Source organism: Rhinatrema bivittatum, chromosome 5 (genome assembly GCF_901001135.1).
Source record: "Rhinatrema bivittatum chromosome 5, aRhiBiv1.1, whole genome shotgun sequence".
NCBI classification, from domain to species: domain Eukaryota; kingdom Metazoa; phylum Chordata; class Amphibia; order Gymnophiona; family Rhinatrematidae; genus Rhinatrema; species Rhinatrema bivittatum.
Window position 1 is genome coordinate 74,324,728 of NC_042619.1, and position 20,584 is coordinate 74,345,311.

Genomic DNA, 20,584 nt, shown 5'->3' on the forward strand with positions numbered 1-20,584 from the left:
ACGGTCCTGAAGTGGAATGCCTGCTTGCTGATAGCAAAAGGATATGCAGTCCGCTAACCAGGAGGAGAGTGAGTCTGCTTACCCACAGGCTGCCCCAATTTGGTGGAATGGAAAGAGACAAACAATTGAGTGCTTTTCCTGTGGGCAGCTGTATGGTCTAGGTAGAACGCTAGAGCCCATTTACAGTCAAGGGTATGCAGAGCCTGTTCTCCCGGATTGGAGTGAGGCCTGGGAAAGAAGGTAGGTAGTATAATAGATTAATATGAAACTCCAATACTACCTTAGGTAAGAACTTAGGGTGAGGGCGGCGTACTGCCCGGTCCTGCAGAAGTTTAGTGTAAGGCGGATAGGTAACTAGGGCCTGTAACTCACTAACTCTGCGACCAGATGTTATTGCCAAAAGAAAAATCACTTTCCATCAGGTCAATACAGTAAAGTGCGGCTGCGGTTACCCTGCTCCTAAACCACTTTCTACTTACTTTTCAGCCGCATTAGTCCAACCGGCGATACACTATCCCCTTTAACCCACTCTTACCACCTCTTTAAATCACCGGGTAACCCCTTACGCCCGCGGCATGTATATTAGATGTAAACGATCGAATTAGCTATTCCCTCCCATACAGTAACGCGCGCCCCGACTATCGCTTTTTTAACCTGCAGTTTTGCCGCTTGTTTAACCTGCTAACTTACCGCCTACCCTTACCCCTGCCTCTAACGCAGGGGTAAGGGTAGGCGGCAAACTATCCCCCAGCCCCCGCTCACCTGCCCTGGCCGCATCCATGGGTGCCGGTCTCCGGGGCAGCCCCAGTCCTCTCTCCCCTCCTCCCGAAGCAACGAAAGTGGAAAAAAAAAAAATCGAAAAAGCGAAAAAAAAAAAGTAGCAAGAGAGAGGGGAGAGAGGACTGGCAATCCTACGCTCGGGATTGCCAGTCCTCTCTCCCCTCCTCCCGAAGCAAGGCACATAAAGCAGCCTTGCTTCGGGAGGAGGGGAGAGAGGACTGGCAGTGTAAAGCAACGAAGCGACTTACTTTTCTTGCAGCCCCCCTCCGGAGACGGACATCGGCGAAGACGGACCGCGGCTCCCCTGCCTCCCGGAGGCAGCTGCCCGCGAAGATGGATGCCTGCACAGGCGAAAGCGGCCCCTGTGCGTGCAATTGGGCCGCTCAAGGCGTGACGTCATGACGTTTGGCGTCACGCGGTCCGTCTTCGCCGATGTCAGTCTCCGGAGGGGGGCTGCAAGAAAAGTAAGTTGCTTCGTTGCTTTACACTGCCAGTCCTCTCTCCCCTCCTCCCGAAGCAAGGCTGCTTTACACGCCTTGCTTCGGGAGGAGGGGAGAGAGGACTGGCAATCCCGAGCGTAGGAGAACTGTCCACTTCCTGGTACCTGTCATTTCAAATGTCATTTGAAATGACAGATACCAGCGTGTCCGTGAAGCGTTAGGCCAGCGCACCCAGGATACTGTATAGCGCTCTATACAGTAAAATGGGTTGCGCGGGCCTAACGCTTCACGGATGCTTCTTGGACGCAGCTTGCATTTGCAAGCTATTTACATACAGTATCGAGTGGTAGGCGAGCCGGACATCTTGAAATCAAACGGGAGACCTGAGGGTCCTAACTATCAGAAGTGACAGAGTAATAATGTGAATACATTGAAAAGAACGCAACATTGAAAGGTTGCTCAAATTTACTGCATGCAGGAGACAGACCTGTTTGCTTGAACTTCACTGTGTCGGTAAACACTATGAAATTTTGTTATTTTTGGCTCCTGATGAAGCTTATTGTAGCGAAACTTCGGCCGTAGTAGAGCCTGCCATAGTTGCAATACCGTCTATGAGTTTCACTTTAAAATTTTGCAATACCGTCCATTTTGCATTCAAGCCAGTATCTATCTAATCGCCTTTTGGCGTTCAATAAGGACTGCTTTTGAGTCAACTACACTTTTAAGTAACTGCAAGTGATTGAGAAGACAGAGCTCTCTCCTGAATGGAGGAGACATGCTGACTGGCTTGCTGATGCAGTTTACTTATTCCCTTAAAAATGTTGTTGGAATTAAAATACAAAATAATAAAAAATAGAAAAATAAAAATAAACAAAAAAATGTACAAATTATAAGAGATACAAGATAAAAAGTATATAGTGAGCATTTGTCTGAAATTCGTATAATTAGTTTCTCTCTTTTTGTTTGCTGGATTTCCCATTTATAAAGATAACATTTTCTCGTGGAAGGCTTCTGTGAAGTAATCAGGACACGGGAAACTGGCTCCGAAAGGTTAAGTGGCTGAAGAATTAACTTTTCAACATCCAGGCTGTCAGAGACAAGGCCTGAAGATTGGGGTGGCGTAGGCACCAGTCGTTCTGAGTGATCAGAAGCGGGTCCTTTCCCAAGGGAATGTGCCTGCGAATGGAGAGGTCCTGAAGAATTGGAAACCACACCTGGCGAGGCCAGTGAGGTGCTATCACGATCATGCATCCCTTGTCCTGACGTAACTTCATGCGAGTCTTCGAGAGAAGTGGAAGTGGAGGGAATGCATATAGGAGACCGATTGTCCATGAAAGGGAGAATGCATCTCTTGGCTGAGAGTGTTGGCTGCGAGTGAGAGCGCAAAAGTTCTCTACTTTGCGGTTCTGAGGTGACGCAAAGAGGTCTATGTGGGGGTAACCCAAACGTTGGAATATTGAGTCCGCTACAGTGGGGTCGAGGGGCCACTCGTGTGGTTGAAAGGCGCAACTCAGCTTGTCCGCCAACACATTGTCCACTCCCGGCAAGTAGGTGGCCCTGAGGTACATCAAATGGGAGAGGGCCTCCGCCCATATGGGCGCAGCCTCCTGACGCAGTAGGTAGGAGCCCGTCCCTCCCTGTTTGTTGATGTACCACATGGCCACCTGGTTGTCCATCTGAATGAGGATGACCTGGTTGTAAAGGTGATCCTGAAATACTCTGATTTATTCATGCTCTGTAAACCGATGTGAAGGCCTGTCCGATGTGTCGGTATATAAAATTTAATAAACCATTAATACACTGAGAGCATATCTGATTGCTCAAAGCTCCAGGAAATTGATTTGGTGTTTGGCTTCCTCTGGAGACCAAGTCCCTTGTGTCTGCAAATCGGCGACATGGGCTCCCCAGCCGAGGTTGGAAGCATCGGTGGTAAGAATTATTTGAGGGTCTGGAGCCTGGAAGGGCAGGCCTTGAAGGAGATTGATCTGATTTTGCCACCAGGCTAGAGACTGATGAAGTGAGTCGGTGATGTGGACAGTGGTCGATAGAGGTTGGACGGACTGAGTCCATTGTGATCTTAAGAGTCCACTGCATGACTCTCATGGCCAAGTGGGCCATTGGGGTAACCTGTATTGAGGACGCCATGTGTCCTAGCAGGATGAGGAAGTGGCGTGCAGTCATGCGTTGCTGAGACTGTAGCTGGTGTGCGAGAGAGATGAGAGTGAGAGCTCGCAGTTGAGGCAGAAATGCCTTTGCCTGCAAGGTGTCCAAGTCTGCCCCAATGAATGATAAAGTTTGAGATGGGACAAAGCAGGATTTTGCATAGTTGACAAGAAATCCTAGCGAAGTCAGAGTGTGTAAAGTAAAACACAGGGACGACAGAGCAGCCTGATGAGTGGGAGCCCTGATCAACCAATCGTCTAGATAGGGGTAGACGTGAACAACTTGAGTCCTGAGGAAGGCTGCTACTACTACAAGGCACTTGGTGAAGACTATTGGTGCAGATGCCAGGCCGAATGGTAGCACTCAGTACTGATAGTGCTTGGGGCCTACCAGAAATCTCAGGAACTTGCGATGAGGTGGAGTTATTGCAATGTGTGTATATGCGTCTTGGAGATCGAGAGAGCAGAGCACCCAAGGTTACCATCTTGAACTTTTCTCGGTGGAGGTACCTGTTGAGGGCACGTAGGTCCAGAATTGGACGAACGCCGCCTGATTTTTTGGGGATTAGAAAGTACCAGGAATAGAATCCTAGGCCTTGTTGGGAGTAGGGCACTGGCTCTATTGCTCTGGACTGGAGGAGGAGGGAGACCTCCTGCTCCAGGAGAAGCGAGTGGTCAGATGTTCTCCACGTCGGTAGAGATGGGGAGTCCGGTGGGATGGAGAGAAAGTTCAGGTGATAACCTTGAGAGATTATGGCAAGAACCCACTGGTCTGAGGTGATTGTGTGCCACCTGTTGAAATGGCACAATCAACCTCCCACTGGTATCTGAGGCAGTGGAAACTGGCTGCTACTCTCTATGCAGGGGTCAAAAGCCAGAAGCAGGGCCTGGCTGAGGAGCTACCTGTGGCTTTTGTTTCTGTGGTTGACGAGACTGGGCCTTTTGGAAAGGTCTCGTGGAAAGAGTCCTAGACTGTGGTGGATAGGACTTCTTTGGACGGAAGAAGGACTTTTTACTATCCTTCCTGAAAGGCTGTTTGGAGGAATACTCAGAGGGCATCAGAGGGCTGGCGAAGGGTCTCATGATGGTCCTTGAGTTCCACCACCGTCTGCTGAATCTGTTCGCCAAAAAAGATTGTCGCCTATGCAGGGCAGATCAGATAATTTATCTTGTACTTCAGGGCGCAAGTCCAGCGACTTAAGTCAGGACCATCTTCTTGCTGAAATAGCAGTTGCAGATACCCTGGAAGCAGTGTCGAAGATATCATAAGAGGATCTGATTTCATGCTTCCCTGCCTCGAAGCCCTTGTGTACCAGGGCTTGAAGCTGTTCCTGGAATTGCTGAGGCAGGGACTCTGCAAAGTCCTGTATCTGCTTGAATAAGACCCTGTTGTACTGGGTCATATACAGCTGGTAAGAGGCGATCCGGGAGATCTCTGGAAGACACACCAGCCAATGACATCCAGGAATTTCTGTTCCTTACCTGGGGGAAAGGAAGAATGCGGTTTTGATCTTTTTGCCCTCTTTTGGGCCGATTCTACAACCAGAGATTGGTGATCCAGCTGAGGTTTCTGGAATCCTGGGGCTGACTGACCAAATAAGAATCAGCTTTCCTGTTGACTGGAGCAACAGAACCAGGGAGTTCCCAGTTCTTTTTGAGGAGATCCAAAAGAACCTGGTGAATAGGGATGGAGGTTATTTCCTTGGGAGCATCCAGGAACTGTAACAGCTCCATCATTTGATGCCTATCATCTTACTCAGTCTGTAATTGGAAGGGAACCAATTCAGACAGTTCCTTCACAAAATTTATGAAGGACAAGACCTCTGGGGGAGAACGCTTCCTACTTTCAGTAGGAGAAGGTGGCGATGGTAAATTATCGGTGTCTTGAGATGAATAGTCAGTCTAGGTGTCATAGGTATCAGCACCTGTCCCTGTAGGAACCTGAGGTCGGGACGATGGTATTCCTGAAGGTCCTGGTCTAGGATCTGAAGGCATCGAGGGAAATACTGGAGGCACCGATGAAGGCATCGATGGATGGATCGGTGGCGCCGATGGGCGCATTGGCATCGATGGTTGAGGCATCGGCAGGACTCCCGATGGAGGAATGCAGAACGGTGTTTCCCCTCCCAATGACAGGTTAAGCGGGGAAGGCACTGGAGCCATCTGTGACCCAGGATCCATCGGTGGAAAAGCGGCTATGAGCGCTTCCATCTTCGAGAGCAGTGGTGCCAATGCTGCCAAAATGGGATCGATGGTCGGTTCCGTGACCGGCGCTGAAATCGGTGCTGCGGGACCGTGGAGTCTGTGCATCGCCTTATCGATGGCCTCCTGAACCATCTGGTCCAGTTCTTCATGGAGACCTGGAGCAAGCAGCCCCGGCTCCGGAAGGGAAGAAGGAGGAGGAGGCATAGCCGGAGGGACCACCGTTGAAGGCGGAGTCGCAGCTCCTGATATCCGTTCAGGTGAGGGTTGCCTCTGTGACCCGATCGCAGAAAGGGTCGGTACCTTTTCTGGACAGGGTTTCTTCAATGGCGGCTCGGACGATGGCAAGGTCGATGATTTTCCTTCATCGATGGTTCGAGACTTCCGGTGTCAATGCCGATGTTTCTCTCTACGATCCCCTCGGTCCTGAGGGGATCGTAGAGAGATGACTTCTACTGGTCATCAAAGGCTGAGAAGTCGTCGATGCCAGATGGTCACCGGCCAGTGGCTGATACTGGCTCGAAGTGGACGGTGCCGGTTTAGACAACGTCGATGCAATAAACGGCGTCTGAGTTTGAGAACAGAAGAGAAGTTTCATTTTCTCCATTCTGGCCTTGCGACCTTTTGGTGTCATTAAGGTACATTTGGTGCAAGTCAGGACATCATGCTCGCACCCGAGACACATTACACAGACTTTATGCGGGTCTGTTATGGACATGGTGCGAGTACAGTCTGGGCACCGACGGAACCCCGACGCCATGGCCTTTGAAAAAATTTAGCCACGGTACGGTCAATGGCCAGTAGGCCGCGAGGGCCAAACTTGACGGGAATCGACTGAAAACGGGTAAAAACTTACTGGAGTGCCGCGGTGTCAAAAAATTCGAAGGAGAGACCCCTGTAGGGTATGAAAGTTTTTAGTAATTCCCTGAGGAAAATTCCTGTTAGGAATCTCTGTGGAGCTCCTTAACCCACGTGGCTACTGCTGTGCGGAAAAAAGAAGACTGAAGAGGGACCCCTGCTGGCTGTAGGTTTAGTGCCATGCTGGGCATGCCCACTAAGTGCCAGTCAAAGTTCTAGAAACTTTGACAAAAGTGTTCCGTGATTGGGCTCATCCTATGATGTCACCCATATGTGAGGACTACCAACCTGCTTGTCCTGTGACAAACATAGAAACCAATACTTTCTTCGGGAGTAGAGGAACAGGTTCCAGGGGCAGAGGCCACATGGCAGAACAGAAAAGAGCCATGATGTGCCAGCGCGACTGAGTCTGCGACCATGTTCCCTGGGTGGACTGAGAAAGGCAGACCGCACCCCAGTCCAACAGGCTGGCATCCGTGGTCACTATCGTCCACTGTGGAGCTTGAAGAGGCATCCCTTGCAGAAGATGAGGAACAGACAGCCACCACTGTAATTCGTCGGCAGTAGAATCCAAGAACGGAAGGACCACGTGGAACTGCTCCGACACTGGCTGCCAACGGGACAGCAAAGCTTTCTGTAACGGACGCATATGAGCAAAAGCCCAGGGGACAAGGTTGATGGTAGAAGCCATGGATCCCAGGACTTGGAGATAATCCCAGGCTGTCGGGGAGGGTAGGGCAATCAAAGTCTGGACCTGATCGATCAGCTTGAGGGCTCACGCCCGAGGTAAGAAAACCTTGTCTACTAGGGTGTCGAAGTGGGCTCCCAGAAATTCCAACTCCTGGGAGGGCTGAAGCTTGCTCTTGGAAAAGTTCACTATCCACCCGAGAGAAGCAAGGAGCTCCAAGACGCAATCCACCGCCCGCCGGCAAGAGGTCTCCGACTTGGCCCTGATGAACCAATCGTCCAGATAGGGATGGACGAGAATCCCCTCCCGGCGCAAGGCCACCGCTACTACTACCATGACCTTCGTGAAGGTGCGAGGAGCGGTCGCGAGGCCAAAGGGGAGAGCTCGAAACTGGAAGTCCTGGTTGAGAATGTGGAATCTGAGATACTTCTCATAGTCGCGGTGAATGGGAATATGAAAATAAGCTTCTGTGAGATCGAGGGAAGCAAGGAACTCTCCGGGGCGGACCGCTGCAATGACCACCCGCAGGGTTTCCATGCGGAAGTGGGGGATCTTGAGAGCCCGATTGACCCTCTTGAGGTCCAATATTGGGCGGAAGGACCCGTCCTTTTTGGGCACGGTGAAGTAAATAGAATACTGGCTGCCGCCAATTTCCCTTTCTGGGACTGGGACCACCGCTCCCAGATCCAGAAGCTTGGAGAGAGTCTGGACCACTGCGTCCCTCTTGGCCCGGCTGCAAGGCGAGAAAAGAAAGATCTGGAAGTTCCCTGGCGAGGTCGAAAGCGTACCCATCTCTGATAATGTCGAGGACCCACTGATCCAACGTGATCTTGACCCATTCCTCGAAGAACAGGGAAAGGCGTCCACCGAGGTAAGGAACCGAGGAATGGGTCCGCTGAACTTCATTGCGTGGCAGGTTTAGCGGCGGCACGCACAGGCTGGTCCTCGTGAAAGGGCCGTCTGCCACGAAAGGACTGCGACCAGGACTGCGCACGAGAAGACCCCCTCGCAGAACCGCCCCGCTGTCCCCTGAAGCGAGAGCGAGAGGCCGCGAAGGATCGGGAAGACTTAGGGCGGTCCTCTGGGAGCTTATGGACCTTGTTGTCAGCCAAGGAGTCCATAAGCTTCTCAAGATCCTCGCCAAAGAGCATCTTACCTTTGAAGGGCAGCATGCCCAGCCGAGTCTTCGAGGACTGATCAGCAGACCAGTGGTGTAGCCAAAGGAGCCTCCGGGTCACCACTGCCAAAACCATCGCCTTCGCCTGGACACGGACCAGATTGTAAAGGGCGTCCGATATGTAAGTGGTGACTGCCTCCAGATGTTCGGCTTGTTCTGCCTCACCTGGCGGAAGCTCCCGGGCGCAGAGTAACTGTTGGACCCACTGGAGGCCCGCTCGCATCATGAGACTGCTATAGCAAGACGCCCGGACCCCGAGGGCCAGAACGTCGAAGATGCGCTTCAGGTGAGCCTCCAGCTTACAATCTTGTGAATCCTTCAAGGCCGTGGAACCTTCCACCGGAATCGTGGTGTGCTTGGCCACTGCAGAAACATAAGAATCCACAGATTGATATCGCAACAGCTCCAAGCCCTCCTCCGGGAGGGGATAGAGCTTATCCATCGCACGCCCCACCAGAAGCGCACCCTCAGGAGCCTCCCATTCCCGCAGGATAAGGAGCTTAAGCATGGGGTGGAAGGGAAAGGCCAAGGCCGGAGCCTGGAGCCCTCCCAGAACCGGGTTCACATCCTTAGGGAGCGAGGCCATGAGATTATCCACGGAGGGACTCTCCAGACCCAGCTCCTGCAAAACAAAAGGGAGGAGGGGCTCTAATTCCTCCTTACAAAAAAGACGGAGAGTCATCCCCCTCTGGGGGGGGGGGGGGGGGGCATCCGCCGAATCCAAGGAAGCAGCAGGGTCCGAGGACACGGGAGAGACCGGGGAGGGGGAAACCCCGGGACCACCCGCACCCGAACTGGTCCCTGGGGCTCCGCAGCCGGTCCAGTGGTCAACGGCGCTGAGCAAGGGATTTTTGGCGGGGGGGGGGGGGGGGGGGGGGGGGCGGCTTTTGTCCAGCTCCTGCAGGCTAGCTAGATAAGATTTGTGCATGAGGAGGATGAAATCCGCTGAAAAAGGGACCCTGGATTTGGCGGGGTGGGGGGGGGGGCAAGGGAAGGTCAGGACCCCCCTCCTGGGCACCCGCGGGGGCCAAATCGGGGGTTAAATCAAAAAAATCTGGCCTCCCAGCCCCAAGGAGCACTGAGATTGGCGCAGATGAAAAATCCAAGATGGCAGCCGTTCCCGGGCTCTGCCGACCCGGGAAAGGCCTAGCCATGCCGGGAGGAGTGGAGCCCCGGGCTAAATTTGCTTGTCCTGCCGAGGAGGGACCTTCCCCACCCGGCAGGCAAGCAGTACAGAGGCCTTGCAGCGAAAAACGCGAAGAGGGCAGCCCACAAGAAAGGCAGGCTGCCAGACGGGACATAGCTAAGCCGCAGCTGAAGTAAAAAAAAGCTTGATTGACAGCCTGCACAGCAGGAGAGAGCAGACGGGAAACCTGCTGCCTTCTGCTTCGCTGGCTGCCGGTTCTAGCCCTACTCTGACCAGAAAAAAATAAAAAAGCTGGTCAACTGCTGCAAATAAGTTAGAGGTAGGTGAGTACCTGCAACGTATTGAAGTTTAAAAGTTTCAAAACTCCTTTTTTTTTTTTTACTGAGCGCAGCTGCGGGTGAAAAACCCTCTCGGCAGCCAGAGAGGGAACGAGGCCCAGAGAGTGTCGGTCCCCACATCTGGAAGCATCCACGGACTCAGGACTATGCAGGGAACCCTCTCCTGCAAAAGGGGCAAAGCCCCCCTGAGCCGGGCAAGAGCTGGGAGACGGACGTCTCCCACACAAAAACAGTAAATGCACTAAAAGAAGGCAAAATTTCCTTCATAGATTTTTTTTTTCTTTATTTCTAAAACAAGCGGGAATAAAAGAACTACTTGCTTGAGCCGAAAAAGAAAGAAGAGGCTGACTAGCCTACAGCAGAGAACCGAAGGGGAGATGCTGCACCTGCTGGAGACGGACGAATACTGAAGGGGTAGAGGATAGGCTCTGTCCTGATATAGGGCATCCTTCAAGTTTTAGTCTGTCTCCACCTGCTGGAAAGGAGGCTCAACCCACTGTCTGGACTGATCCGGGTACGTACAGGAAAAAGGTTTTTTTCACTTTCTATCTGGGAGTAGATAACTACTTGGTAGAGCAGTCCCTAGAAACTGCTCTACCCATGCTGAGGACCAACCAGGGTCGTGGAAGCAGACTAGAGAGACCTGTCCTCACTTGTCTGCAACTGCTGGAGACAAGGCTACTGGGTAAGGCCACACCTCCCTCATAGCTGAACGTAATGTCACAAGAGAAAAAGGCATGTCCTCTGTCTCTGGCATCTATGGAGGAGGGAAAACTCATGAGTAAGCACTGGTCTGGCAGGAAGATAAGGAAAATGTTTTATGGGGGGCAGCATATACATATATAAAAAAAACTAAACAAATCCAACTGGATACATTTCCACCCTCCTCCCCCTACCAAAAAAGCCAATACTTGGTTGAAGCACCTTTAGCAGCAATTACAACTATGAATCTGTTGGGACAGGTCTCCACCAACTTTGCACACCTAAATTTGTCAGTATTAGACCCTTCTTCTTTATAAAACTGTTCAAGCTCTGTCAATTCTGGTCACCACATCTCAAAAAAGATATAGTTGCACTGTAGAAAGAGGTCTTGAATGTGTAGATATGAATCTGTTATTTACTCTTTTGGATAACAGAAAGACTAGGGGGCATTCCTTGAAGTTAGCAAGTAGCACATTTAAAACTAATCAGACAAAATTATTTTCTCACTCAGCGCACAATTAAGCTCTGGAATTTGTTGCCAGAGATTGTGGATAGTGCAGTTAGTGTAGCTGGGTTTAAAAAAGGTTTGGATAAGTTCTTGGAGGAGACGTCCATTAATTGCTATTAATCAAGTTGACTTAGGGAATAGCCACTGCTATTACTGGCATCAGTAGCATGGGTTCTTCTTAGTGTTTGGGTAATTGCCAGGTGCTTGTAGCCTGGTTTGGCCTCTGTTGGAAACAGGATGCTGGGCTTGATGAACCCTTGGTCTGTCCCAGTATGGCAATTTCTTATGTTCCTGTGTTCTAAGTCCTTGGAGAGCATTTACGTATTAAGCCATACTACAGATTTTCAAATGGATTGAGGGGAGCTTTACCTGAGCCACTCCATTTATTTTTTTTCCCCTTAGCTCCTTCAGTGTAGCATTGACTGTGTGCTTTGGGTCATTGTCCTGCTCAAAGGTGAACTTCTCTTCCATTTTTAGCATTCTTTTAGAAGGCAGCTGGTTTTTCTCAAGGACTTCTCTGTACTTTTCTCCATTTTTTTGTCCCTTCTTACCTGACAAGTGTCCCACTCCCAGCCAATGAAAGACATCTCCATAACATGATGTTGCCACTACCATTTTTCACAGTAGGGATGGTGTTATCTGGGTGATGTACTGGGTTAGATTTCTGCCAAATGTAACACTTTGCATTCAAACTAAAATATTCTGTTTCATCAGATCACAAAACCTTTTGCCACATGGCTACACTATCCCAAAGTGTTTTTTTGCATACTTCAAATGGGATTCATGCTGGGATTTCTTAAATAATGGTTTTCCTTTTGCCATCTTACTGTGCAGGCCAGATTTGTGGTGGGGTTTCAGTATTGTCATTACATGCACACTTTGACCAGTCTTGGCTCTTTCAAGTTGCCACTAGCCTCTTGGTTGCCTCCCTGATCAGTCTTCCTCTTGCTTGGTCATCCAGTTTGGAAGAAAGGCAAGATCGAGGCAAAGTCCTGGCAGTGTCTTACACCTACTAATTCTTAATCATCATCTTGACCATATTTGCAGGGATATTCAAAGACTTCGCAAATCTTTTCTAACCATCCTCAGATTTGTGTCTTTCCACAATTGCTCTTTTGGCAGTTCCTTGATATTCATGGTTGGGTCTTTGCTTTCAAATTTACTACCCAGCAGAGAAAATAAGCAGGAACTACTGAATTTATTCTGTCATGTCAACTGGTACATTTTAACACAGGTGGGGCCAATTCATTTGGTGTGTGCTTTTAAAGGCGATGAGTTACATCAGAGCTTTAATATTTAGGATTGCTACAGAAGTTCAAGGGAGGTGGACACTTAGCCAAGCAAACTAATCCAGGTTTTCATTTCTTCATTTTCTAAGGAATTTTGAAATATATTTTCCACTTGGCAGTTGTGGAGTGGGATGCATAGATGTGTGGAACAAGCACGATTTAATACATTTTACTTCCAGAAATAAGGCAACAAAAAGGTTGTTTTGGAAAGTAGTATAGACTTTCAATAGCCACTACGTATAGACAAACACAACCCCTACACCAACACTTGTGGAACTATTCATATTGAGGGCAAGTGATTTATAAAAGATAACTTCTATACATACATTGTTCAGGACAACTCCGCTGGCTATAATCGATCACTTACCACTTATGTCACTAGATGGTGTGCTGTCTGATGTAGAGGTCTGATGGAAGAGCAAAGGATTTGATCTTGCCTGACTTGCAGATCTTTGGATGATTTGTGTCGCTGGCACAGGAGGTGGTGGTTGCTGTTCTGCATTCTGGGACAGAGGGGGCAACCCTGAGATGGCATAAGTTGTGAGAGCTTCCCAAGCTTGCTGTTGCCTGACATTTGCAAGGCCATTTCGGGTTCGTGCTGGGGATAAAGGAAGACCATAGAAGCGACGACATAAGAAATCTAGACCTGAAGGATGAGGAGAGCTAAACCTCCAATATACAGTTTGCACTCTGCAGGGAGGCATCATGTTTTCCCATACTCACAAAACATAATATTGTGCACAGTTTCCTCATGATAGTGTCTATGGCCTGGCTAAATCTTGCAAGAGTTTCCTAATACCAATCCAGGAATGTTACATGCATTCCATGCAAATTAGATGTGGGATTTCTGCTATAGTTCAACCCTTGGATGGAGATGGAAATTTGAATATATAAGCAAAATCATCTATTGGCACTATAAGCATTCCACATAATCCTTGGTAGGGCAGTTTCTATTCACCTGTCTACATTATTGCAGGAATACTATTTACTCTATGGGAATTATTTCTTTCCTGTACGTACCCCGATCAGTCCAGACTCGTGGGTTTTGCCTCCCTTCCAGCAGATGGAAACGAAGTTTCACAAGTACCACCTTATAACAACCCTGGTGTGCTACCTGCTGCTCTTCAATATTTCTCTGTCTCCAGCAAATGAAGGTAGAGCAAAACCTTTTCTGCTTTTCTGTACACCCTCCGATGTAATATCCCAGCAATATTAAGTTAATATTAATATAATATTTAATATTAATATTAAATTTAAAAAAATAGGAAACCCTGGTACACTCCTTTCCTCAGAAATCTCAAAATCCAACTCAGAGCCACAGAAAGGTCATGGCGCAAACTCCAATCCCCCGCAACCAAAACTCTCTACTATCAACGCATGCATGATTATAGAAACTCTATCCAACATTCCAAACGGGAAATACTACGCCAATAAAATAAATGGTCTGCGATACAACCCCAAGGCTCTTTTCACTATGGTTGCTAACCTGACTTCTCCCATACACACGCAACAATCAGCTATATCCTCCACAAACCGTTGCAACGAATTAGCGCAATTTTTAAAAAACAAAGTATCATCCATCACAGCACAGTTTTCGCACAACAACCTCAATATCTCTCTTCCCAGCATCAACTCCCCTAGCTCCCTTTCTTCATTTGAGTCATCATCCTCCCTGGAAGTAGAGAACATACTTAAGAAAATGAAACCTTCCACTCACCCCTCTGAAACTATCCCCTCTAAACTTCTACTTTCTATACACAATGTGATCGCTAAACCCCTCTCAAATATTCTTAACTGTTCCCTAGAGCATGGCATTGTCCCGAATTTTCTGAAACAAGCCATAGTGAAACCACTACTCAAAAAATCCAACCTTGACCCCACCACCCTTTCTAACTACAGACCGGTGTCCAACCTACCCCTCCTAGCTAAAGTTCTTGAAAAGCTAGTGAACTCACGCCTATCCGATCACCTTGAACAGAATAACATCTTCCCTCCTACTCAATATGGTTTCAGGAAGCATCTAAGTACTGAAACATTGCTCCTCTCCCTACACGATACCCTTATCAAAGGAACCGACTCAGGATCATCCTACCTTATCGCATTACTTGACATCTCAGCTGCGTTTGACACAGTTAATCACTATGTCCTACTCAACATACTCAGAAATATTGGGATCACTGGCAAGGCCATTGATTGGATTCAATCATATCTCCAAAATCGTACTTTCACTGTCACTATGGACAATAATGAATCTGATCCCATCAGTCTCCCCCAAGGTGTTCCCCAAGGTTCCTCACTCTCATCTACCCTGTTTAATATATACATGCTTCCCCTTACTACGCTTCTCACTAATCTACACATTAAGCATTTTATCTATGCTGATGATGTACAAATCATTTTCCCTTTCTCGGACACCATCCAAACTGCTCTACACAGCTGGGAATCCTGTCTTTCCTCTATCAACCAGCTCCTAAAGGACATGCACCTAGCTCTTAACTCCAACAAAACTGAGCTTTTAATCATATCTAATAAGCAACCGCTCCCAGACATCCCTCCTGACTACTCTGCTACCAACTTCCCATCTCACACACTCGCAACCTAGGAGTTATTATTGATAATCACCTCTCTTTCAAACCATTCATCAAATCCATCATAAAGGATTGCTACTTTAAACTGCAAACAATAAAGAAACTCAGACCCTTGCTACATTTCAATGATTTCCGTACAGTCCTTCAAGCTATTATTTTATCGAAGATTGACTATTGTAATGCGCTCTTACTTGGCATTCCTGCAATACACACTAGACCACTCCAACTCCTACAAAATGCCGCCGCCCGAATATTGTCCAACACAAAGAAAAGGGATCACATCACCCCCACACTTATTGAACTACACTGGCTCCCTATACAGTCACGAATTCTTCATAAAACTCTCTCGATCATACACAAGAGTCTATTAAATTCCAACCTCTACTGGCTTAACCCCCCCTCTTACCCCGTACCTCCATGAGACCTAGACGCCCAGCACTCCAAGGAACACTCCATGCCCAATCTATCAAATCTTTTAAGCTCTCCTCCACTATTAACAGAGCCTTTTCTCTTGCCGGCCCCACTATATGGAACTCACTGCCCCATGATATTCGCATTGAGACCTATACCCCTGCCTTCAAAAAGAAACTTAAAACCTGGCTCTTCCAGCAAGCTTACTCCATCACACCCCTATTACATAAATCCCCCCTACGAATGTTACCCTACCAATGTTACTCTGATATCCTGGTATGAACGCCTTTATGCTGCCGATTTTGTACTGTGCACTAATCTGTATATAGTTATTGTTATAGTTCAATCCCATAGCATATACCCATAGCATCTAATCATTGATGTGTGTTTTATGTAAGGGCTCCTCCCAAAAATTATTTATATGTTGCCTAGTTCACTAGGTTATCTGTTATATGTAAGGGCTCTGCCCAATGGTTTTTTGTTCACTGTAAACCGATGCGATGTGCGAACGGTCATCAGTATAAAAGAAACGTTAAATAAATAAATAAATAAATATTAAGTCGGAGGATCCAAAAATTAAAAACACAAAACTGCCCAATCAGCAGTTCGAAAATGGACATTCAATTTTGCCAGCGTCCGTTTTCCAAACCCGTGGCTGTCAGCAGGTTTGACAACTGGCGCCGGTAAAATTAAGCGTCGGTTGTCGGACCTGCTGACAGTCGCCTCTTCCTCCAATAAGGAGGCGGTAGGAATGGGCTATTATCCCTAGTGCCTCATTTAAATACAGAATCATGTGCCCAGGAGAGGTGCCTGGGCACATGTCGGGAGAGTGGGTGCTCAACTCGGAGTGCCAGCTCTCCCGCACCTTTTATTTAAAATCGGCCTGTAAGTCAGTTCACAATAGACAGGTTCCAGATTGTATATTATCACCCTTAAAGATCCACTAGTGCCTCATTTACTCCCTGGCATCCAGGTGTTTCTTCTCTCTGTTCCTTCGCATATCAGGAATATTGTACATCACTTAGGTCATATTTGATAAGAAATAAATAAACTTGAGTATCCACCAATCAAACCCAAAAACCATAAAAACTGTTCTCAAAATTATAAATATAAACACATACCATAGAACAGTGAATACACTTAGGATCAGCGTTTCCTAACTGGCGTGCTACGGCACAATACTGCACTGTGGCTGCAGCCTTTATTTTGACTTTTCCTCTGGGCCTGCAGGATGTCTTCCCACCAGCGCTTAGCAGCTGCTCCTGCTTTCCCCTATGCAATGGAAACTGCACAGGGCTCTGCAGGTTAGTGAGATCTGCTGGCCCTGTGCAGTTCTGATTGCAGAGAGACGCTAGCAAAGGAGGAAGAAGCAGTAGTGGATAAGTGTTTCCAGACTTCTGCTGTTCAAGGATTGGGGAATGGGACAGCTGAATGTGCCACCGGGTATGGGGGGGAGAGAGAAAGAAAAGTGATGAGGCCAGGGAAAGTTGATGATGCTAGAGTTAAGTTGATGCTTCAAAGAGGTGAGGAGAGTTGGAGGGATAGGAAAGAAGATGATGCCAAGGAGTGAGGCCGTGGGAAGGTGATGCCAGGGAGTGGAGGGCAAGAGAAGAGAAGATGATGACAGGGGGGGTGAGGGAAGATGGAAGATGATGATGGTGGGGGAGAAAAGGGCAGGGAGTGTGATGATGATGCCAGAGGTTGAGGGAGAGAAATTGATGATGCTAGGAAGTGAGAGAGAGGGCATGCGATGCCAGGGGATGTAGGCAAATGAAAGTGAATTATGCCAGGGTTGAGGGCAGAGGGAAGATGATGCCAAGTGGATGAAGATGGAAGGAGAAAATGATGATATTGGGGGGGGGGGGGGGGGGGGGAGAAAGAGGTAGTGGAAGATGTTTATGCCTGGAGGTGGAGGAGAGGGAAAGTGACAATGCCAGGGGATGGGAGAAAGAGGTAGAAGGAAGGGGAAGGTAGTAATGATTCCAGGGGTGAGGAGGTGGAGAGAGAAGGTGATTATACTAGGAGGTGTGGGAGAGGGGTGAAAGGGGAAGGTGCTGATGATGCAAGGGATGGAGTGGAAGATGGAAGGTGCTGATGATGCCTGGGAGTGGGGGAGAGAGAGAAAGGAAAAAGAAAGTTGATGGCAGGTAGTGGGGGAGAGGTAAAAGCATGATGATGATAGCAGGAGGTACAGAATATAGGGAGGGAGAGAGAAGTTGATAATTTCAGGAGGTAAAAGAGTGGGGTAGATGGAAAGGGAAGGTGGTAATGATGAAGCCAGAGGCGAGAAGAAGTGATGGAGGGAGAGAGGGAAATGTGATGATGCCAGAGCATGGGGGGAGAGAGGCAGAAGGGAAGATTTTGATGATGATGTCAGGGGTGAGAAAGTGGAGAGAGAAGGGGGATAATAATTCCAGGAGATGAGGGAGGGAAGGCAACGATGATGGGGAGTAGGAGAGAGATGGCAATGATAATGCAAGAGGGGGGAGGGGGGGGAAGATGGTGGGAGAGGGAAGGTGATAATGATAATGCCAGATGGTGGGGGGGGGGGGGAGAATGAGGGCTAGAGAAAGTGATGATGATGCCAGGGGGTGGGGGAGAAGGAAGGGAAGAAGATAATGATGCCAGGGGAGAGAGGCGATTATGATGGGGGAAGAGATAGTGATAGTGCCAAGGGATGGGAGAAGGCGATGATGCCAGTGGGATGAGGTTGCTAGGTGTGCCGAGAAATTTAAAAAAAAAAAAGTTGGGAAGCACTACTTTAGTATTACAAAAAAAGCAGCTAATTATCTGTATATCTTTATTTTTCTAGGATAGAATCTAACTAGTTAAAGCCTCTTTATAAACATTTAAACACATATAGCTTAATACATCTTTTATCAACTATACATATTACCACAGGTTTCCTTTTCTCCCTTTGGTAATATTCCTACAGTATCATAAAACATTTTAGGAATCAAACTTCAGCAAAAATTAAAAAAAAAAATAATTAAAAAATTAAAAGCAATCCATGGAAGTCATCTTGTGAATAACCCCCCTTCCTGGTTCCCAAAGATCATCGGCACTCATGAGAACCCATCCCATTTAGTATTTCTGCACCTTTGATATGACAAACACTCTTCTTTTGTTCTTCTAGGTCATGCCAAAGCATTTGTATATTCACATTGAGCAAGAATGTTCCATTGTTCTACATCACTCCACAATACCTATTGAGCAAAATTGTTTCAGCATTTTGTACTGCTCTCCACCACACCATGGTTGTTACCACTGCAAAGGACTCCTTCCTGACTGTTTATGATATCGTAGGAGTATTACTGAAGGGGGAAAAGGTAGTCTGTGGTAATATGTACAGCTGACATAAAATGACCTATTAGGTTGTGTGTGGTTTAAACGTTTATAAAGACTAACTAGATAGATTTTATCCTAGAGAAAGAGAGGTATACAGATAATTAGCTGCTTTTTTTGTAATGTCTAAAATTTACACACTTTAAATGGTATATGTTTATAGATACATTTTAACAAATGTAAAAAGAAAAATGGGAGTTTAACTGTTCCTCAAAAACTAGGATAGCTCTGGTTTTCTTTGTTAATGATTTCTCTCTCGTAAGGGGCCATCTTAACCAGTATCAAATGTTAACTCACCCTTTCAGCTGGAATAGCACACTGAGTACTGGATACATGATCCTTCCTGCTCCTCTAGTGGTCATTACCCTTAGGAGAGCAAACTAGGATGACCTAGCTAGCCACGGTCTATATCATCAGGCTTGGAACCTCAGCCCTCTGGCATCACAGTCCAATCCACAATTATTTATTTAGAAACTTTTATATACCAGTATTAGTGGGGACATCATACCGGTTTACATTTGAACAAAAGGCTTGAAAATACATGTTAACAAGGAAAGTGAACCGGGAGGGGGATAACAAGGAGCAGCGTGGAAAGAAAGATTAACGTAACAGGAACAAGCATAAGTTAACAGTATAATTAGTTCCTTAATATAAGGAAGTTGAGATCACCATGAGGCGGTGCAGGGATGGGGTGGAAGGGAATCTCTTCTGGATAGGCTTGTTTGAATAGAAGCGTTTTTAGTTTCTTTTTAGATTTGAATAAACATTGAGAGACTCAAAGATTAAAAGTTACTGCGGACAGATTTTAGGCTCAGACTACAATTACACAGGCCCTTTCAAGCTTCACTGCAGTCCCCTCCATCAGAGAAATTTGCCACATGATCACTAGTGCCGTTCAGTCAGGCTTCAGCTGCACTGCAAGAAACACTGGCCCTAATGCATAGAAAAGAGGTGCGCAGCACGGAGACCCCAATTCCTTTTGTCAGCAGACCAATACAAACATCAGTGGATGAAGAGCAAAAGAAGATTTTTTTTTGGAGGGAAGGAGACATCGTCTAAATGTTTTACACTGTATTCTACATGGTTCAGACCAGCAGAAACATAACTGAACTCATGATGCAAAGCATAGCTCACTGTTCAGTACAACAGCAGAACCAGCTATGTACTCCATGCCTCAGTTATGTATATAAAATGCATCAGAATTCAAAGGCCCTATACTGATAAGACAACTCTTTTCCAGCTGCGGATGGCAAAACCATAGCTCACTACAATATCAGAAACAAACCTCTTGCAGTTTTAAAACAGATTCATGAGGCTCTACAACGTTACCTACAATTGAGTTAGAGCAAATCCATTCCAAGATTAATATGTACAAGAAGTCTGGTTTTCAGAATAGACACATTTATCATTTGAAAAACAAAACAAAACAGATTTATATATATTTTAGCTAGCCTGAAAATCAAACCTGTTGGGGGTTCTGGAGAACTGGCTTCGTGAAGCACTGAATTGCAAAGCTGTTCTTCCTTTCTTTATGGGGTAGATACCTCAAAGTAATGCAGAAAATGAACTCCTAATCTAGATCACAGTACTACATAACTTTTTTTTTGTTTTTAAATCCAATACTTACTTCTTTGATGAACAGAAAATACTTTATTCTTCTGCATGCTCCTACAAAACAGGACATTTTGTCAGACCAGTATAGTATTTTAAACATTAAAAAGGTCCCAGAGTGTAGGTCAGTCACAATGGGCACACATGCAATGGGAAAATCTGGCACAAGTTAATGCAGGAAAATATCTGAAGCAAGACACAGTTAATGCACTAAAGTACTGCAGCAGGATTAAACGAGAGAAAGCTTGGGAAAAGGCCGTAAAACATATAGCTACAGACTTAATTTTATTTGCATCAACAGTCTATTCTAACCACAATGTATGACTGAGTTACAAAAG

General features: G+C 47.1%; 1 protein-coding gene across 1 annotated transcript in view; it reads right to left on the reverse strand.

Annotated features, from left to right (window-relative positions):
* Nucleotides 1-20,584, reverse strand: part of LOC115092020 (protein NPAT) — a 187,246-nt gene that overhangs the window by 129,153 nt on the left and 37,509 nt on the right. The window contains 2 exon segments of the mRNA XM_029602466.1: nucleotides 12,659-12,889; nucleotides 20,263-20,303. Of these exon segments, the coding sequence (XP_029458326.1) occupies nucleotides 12,659-12,889; nucleotides 20,263-20,303 (272 nt within the window).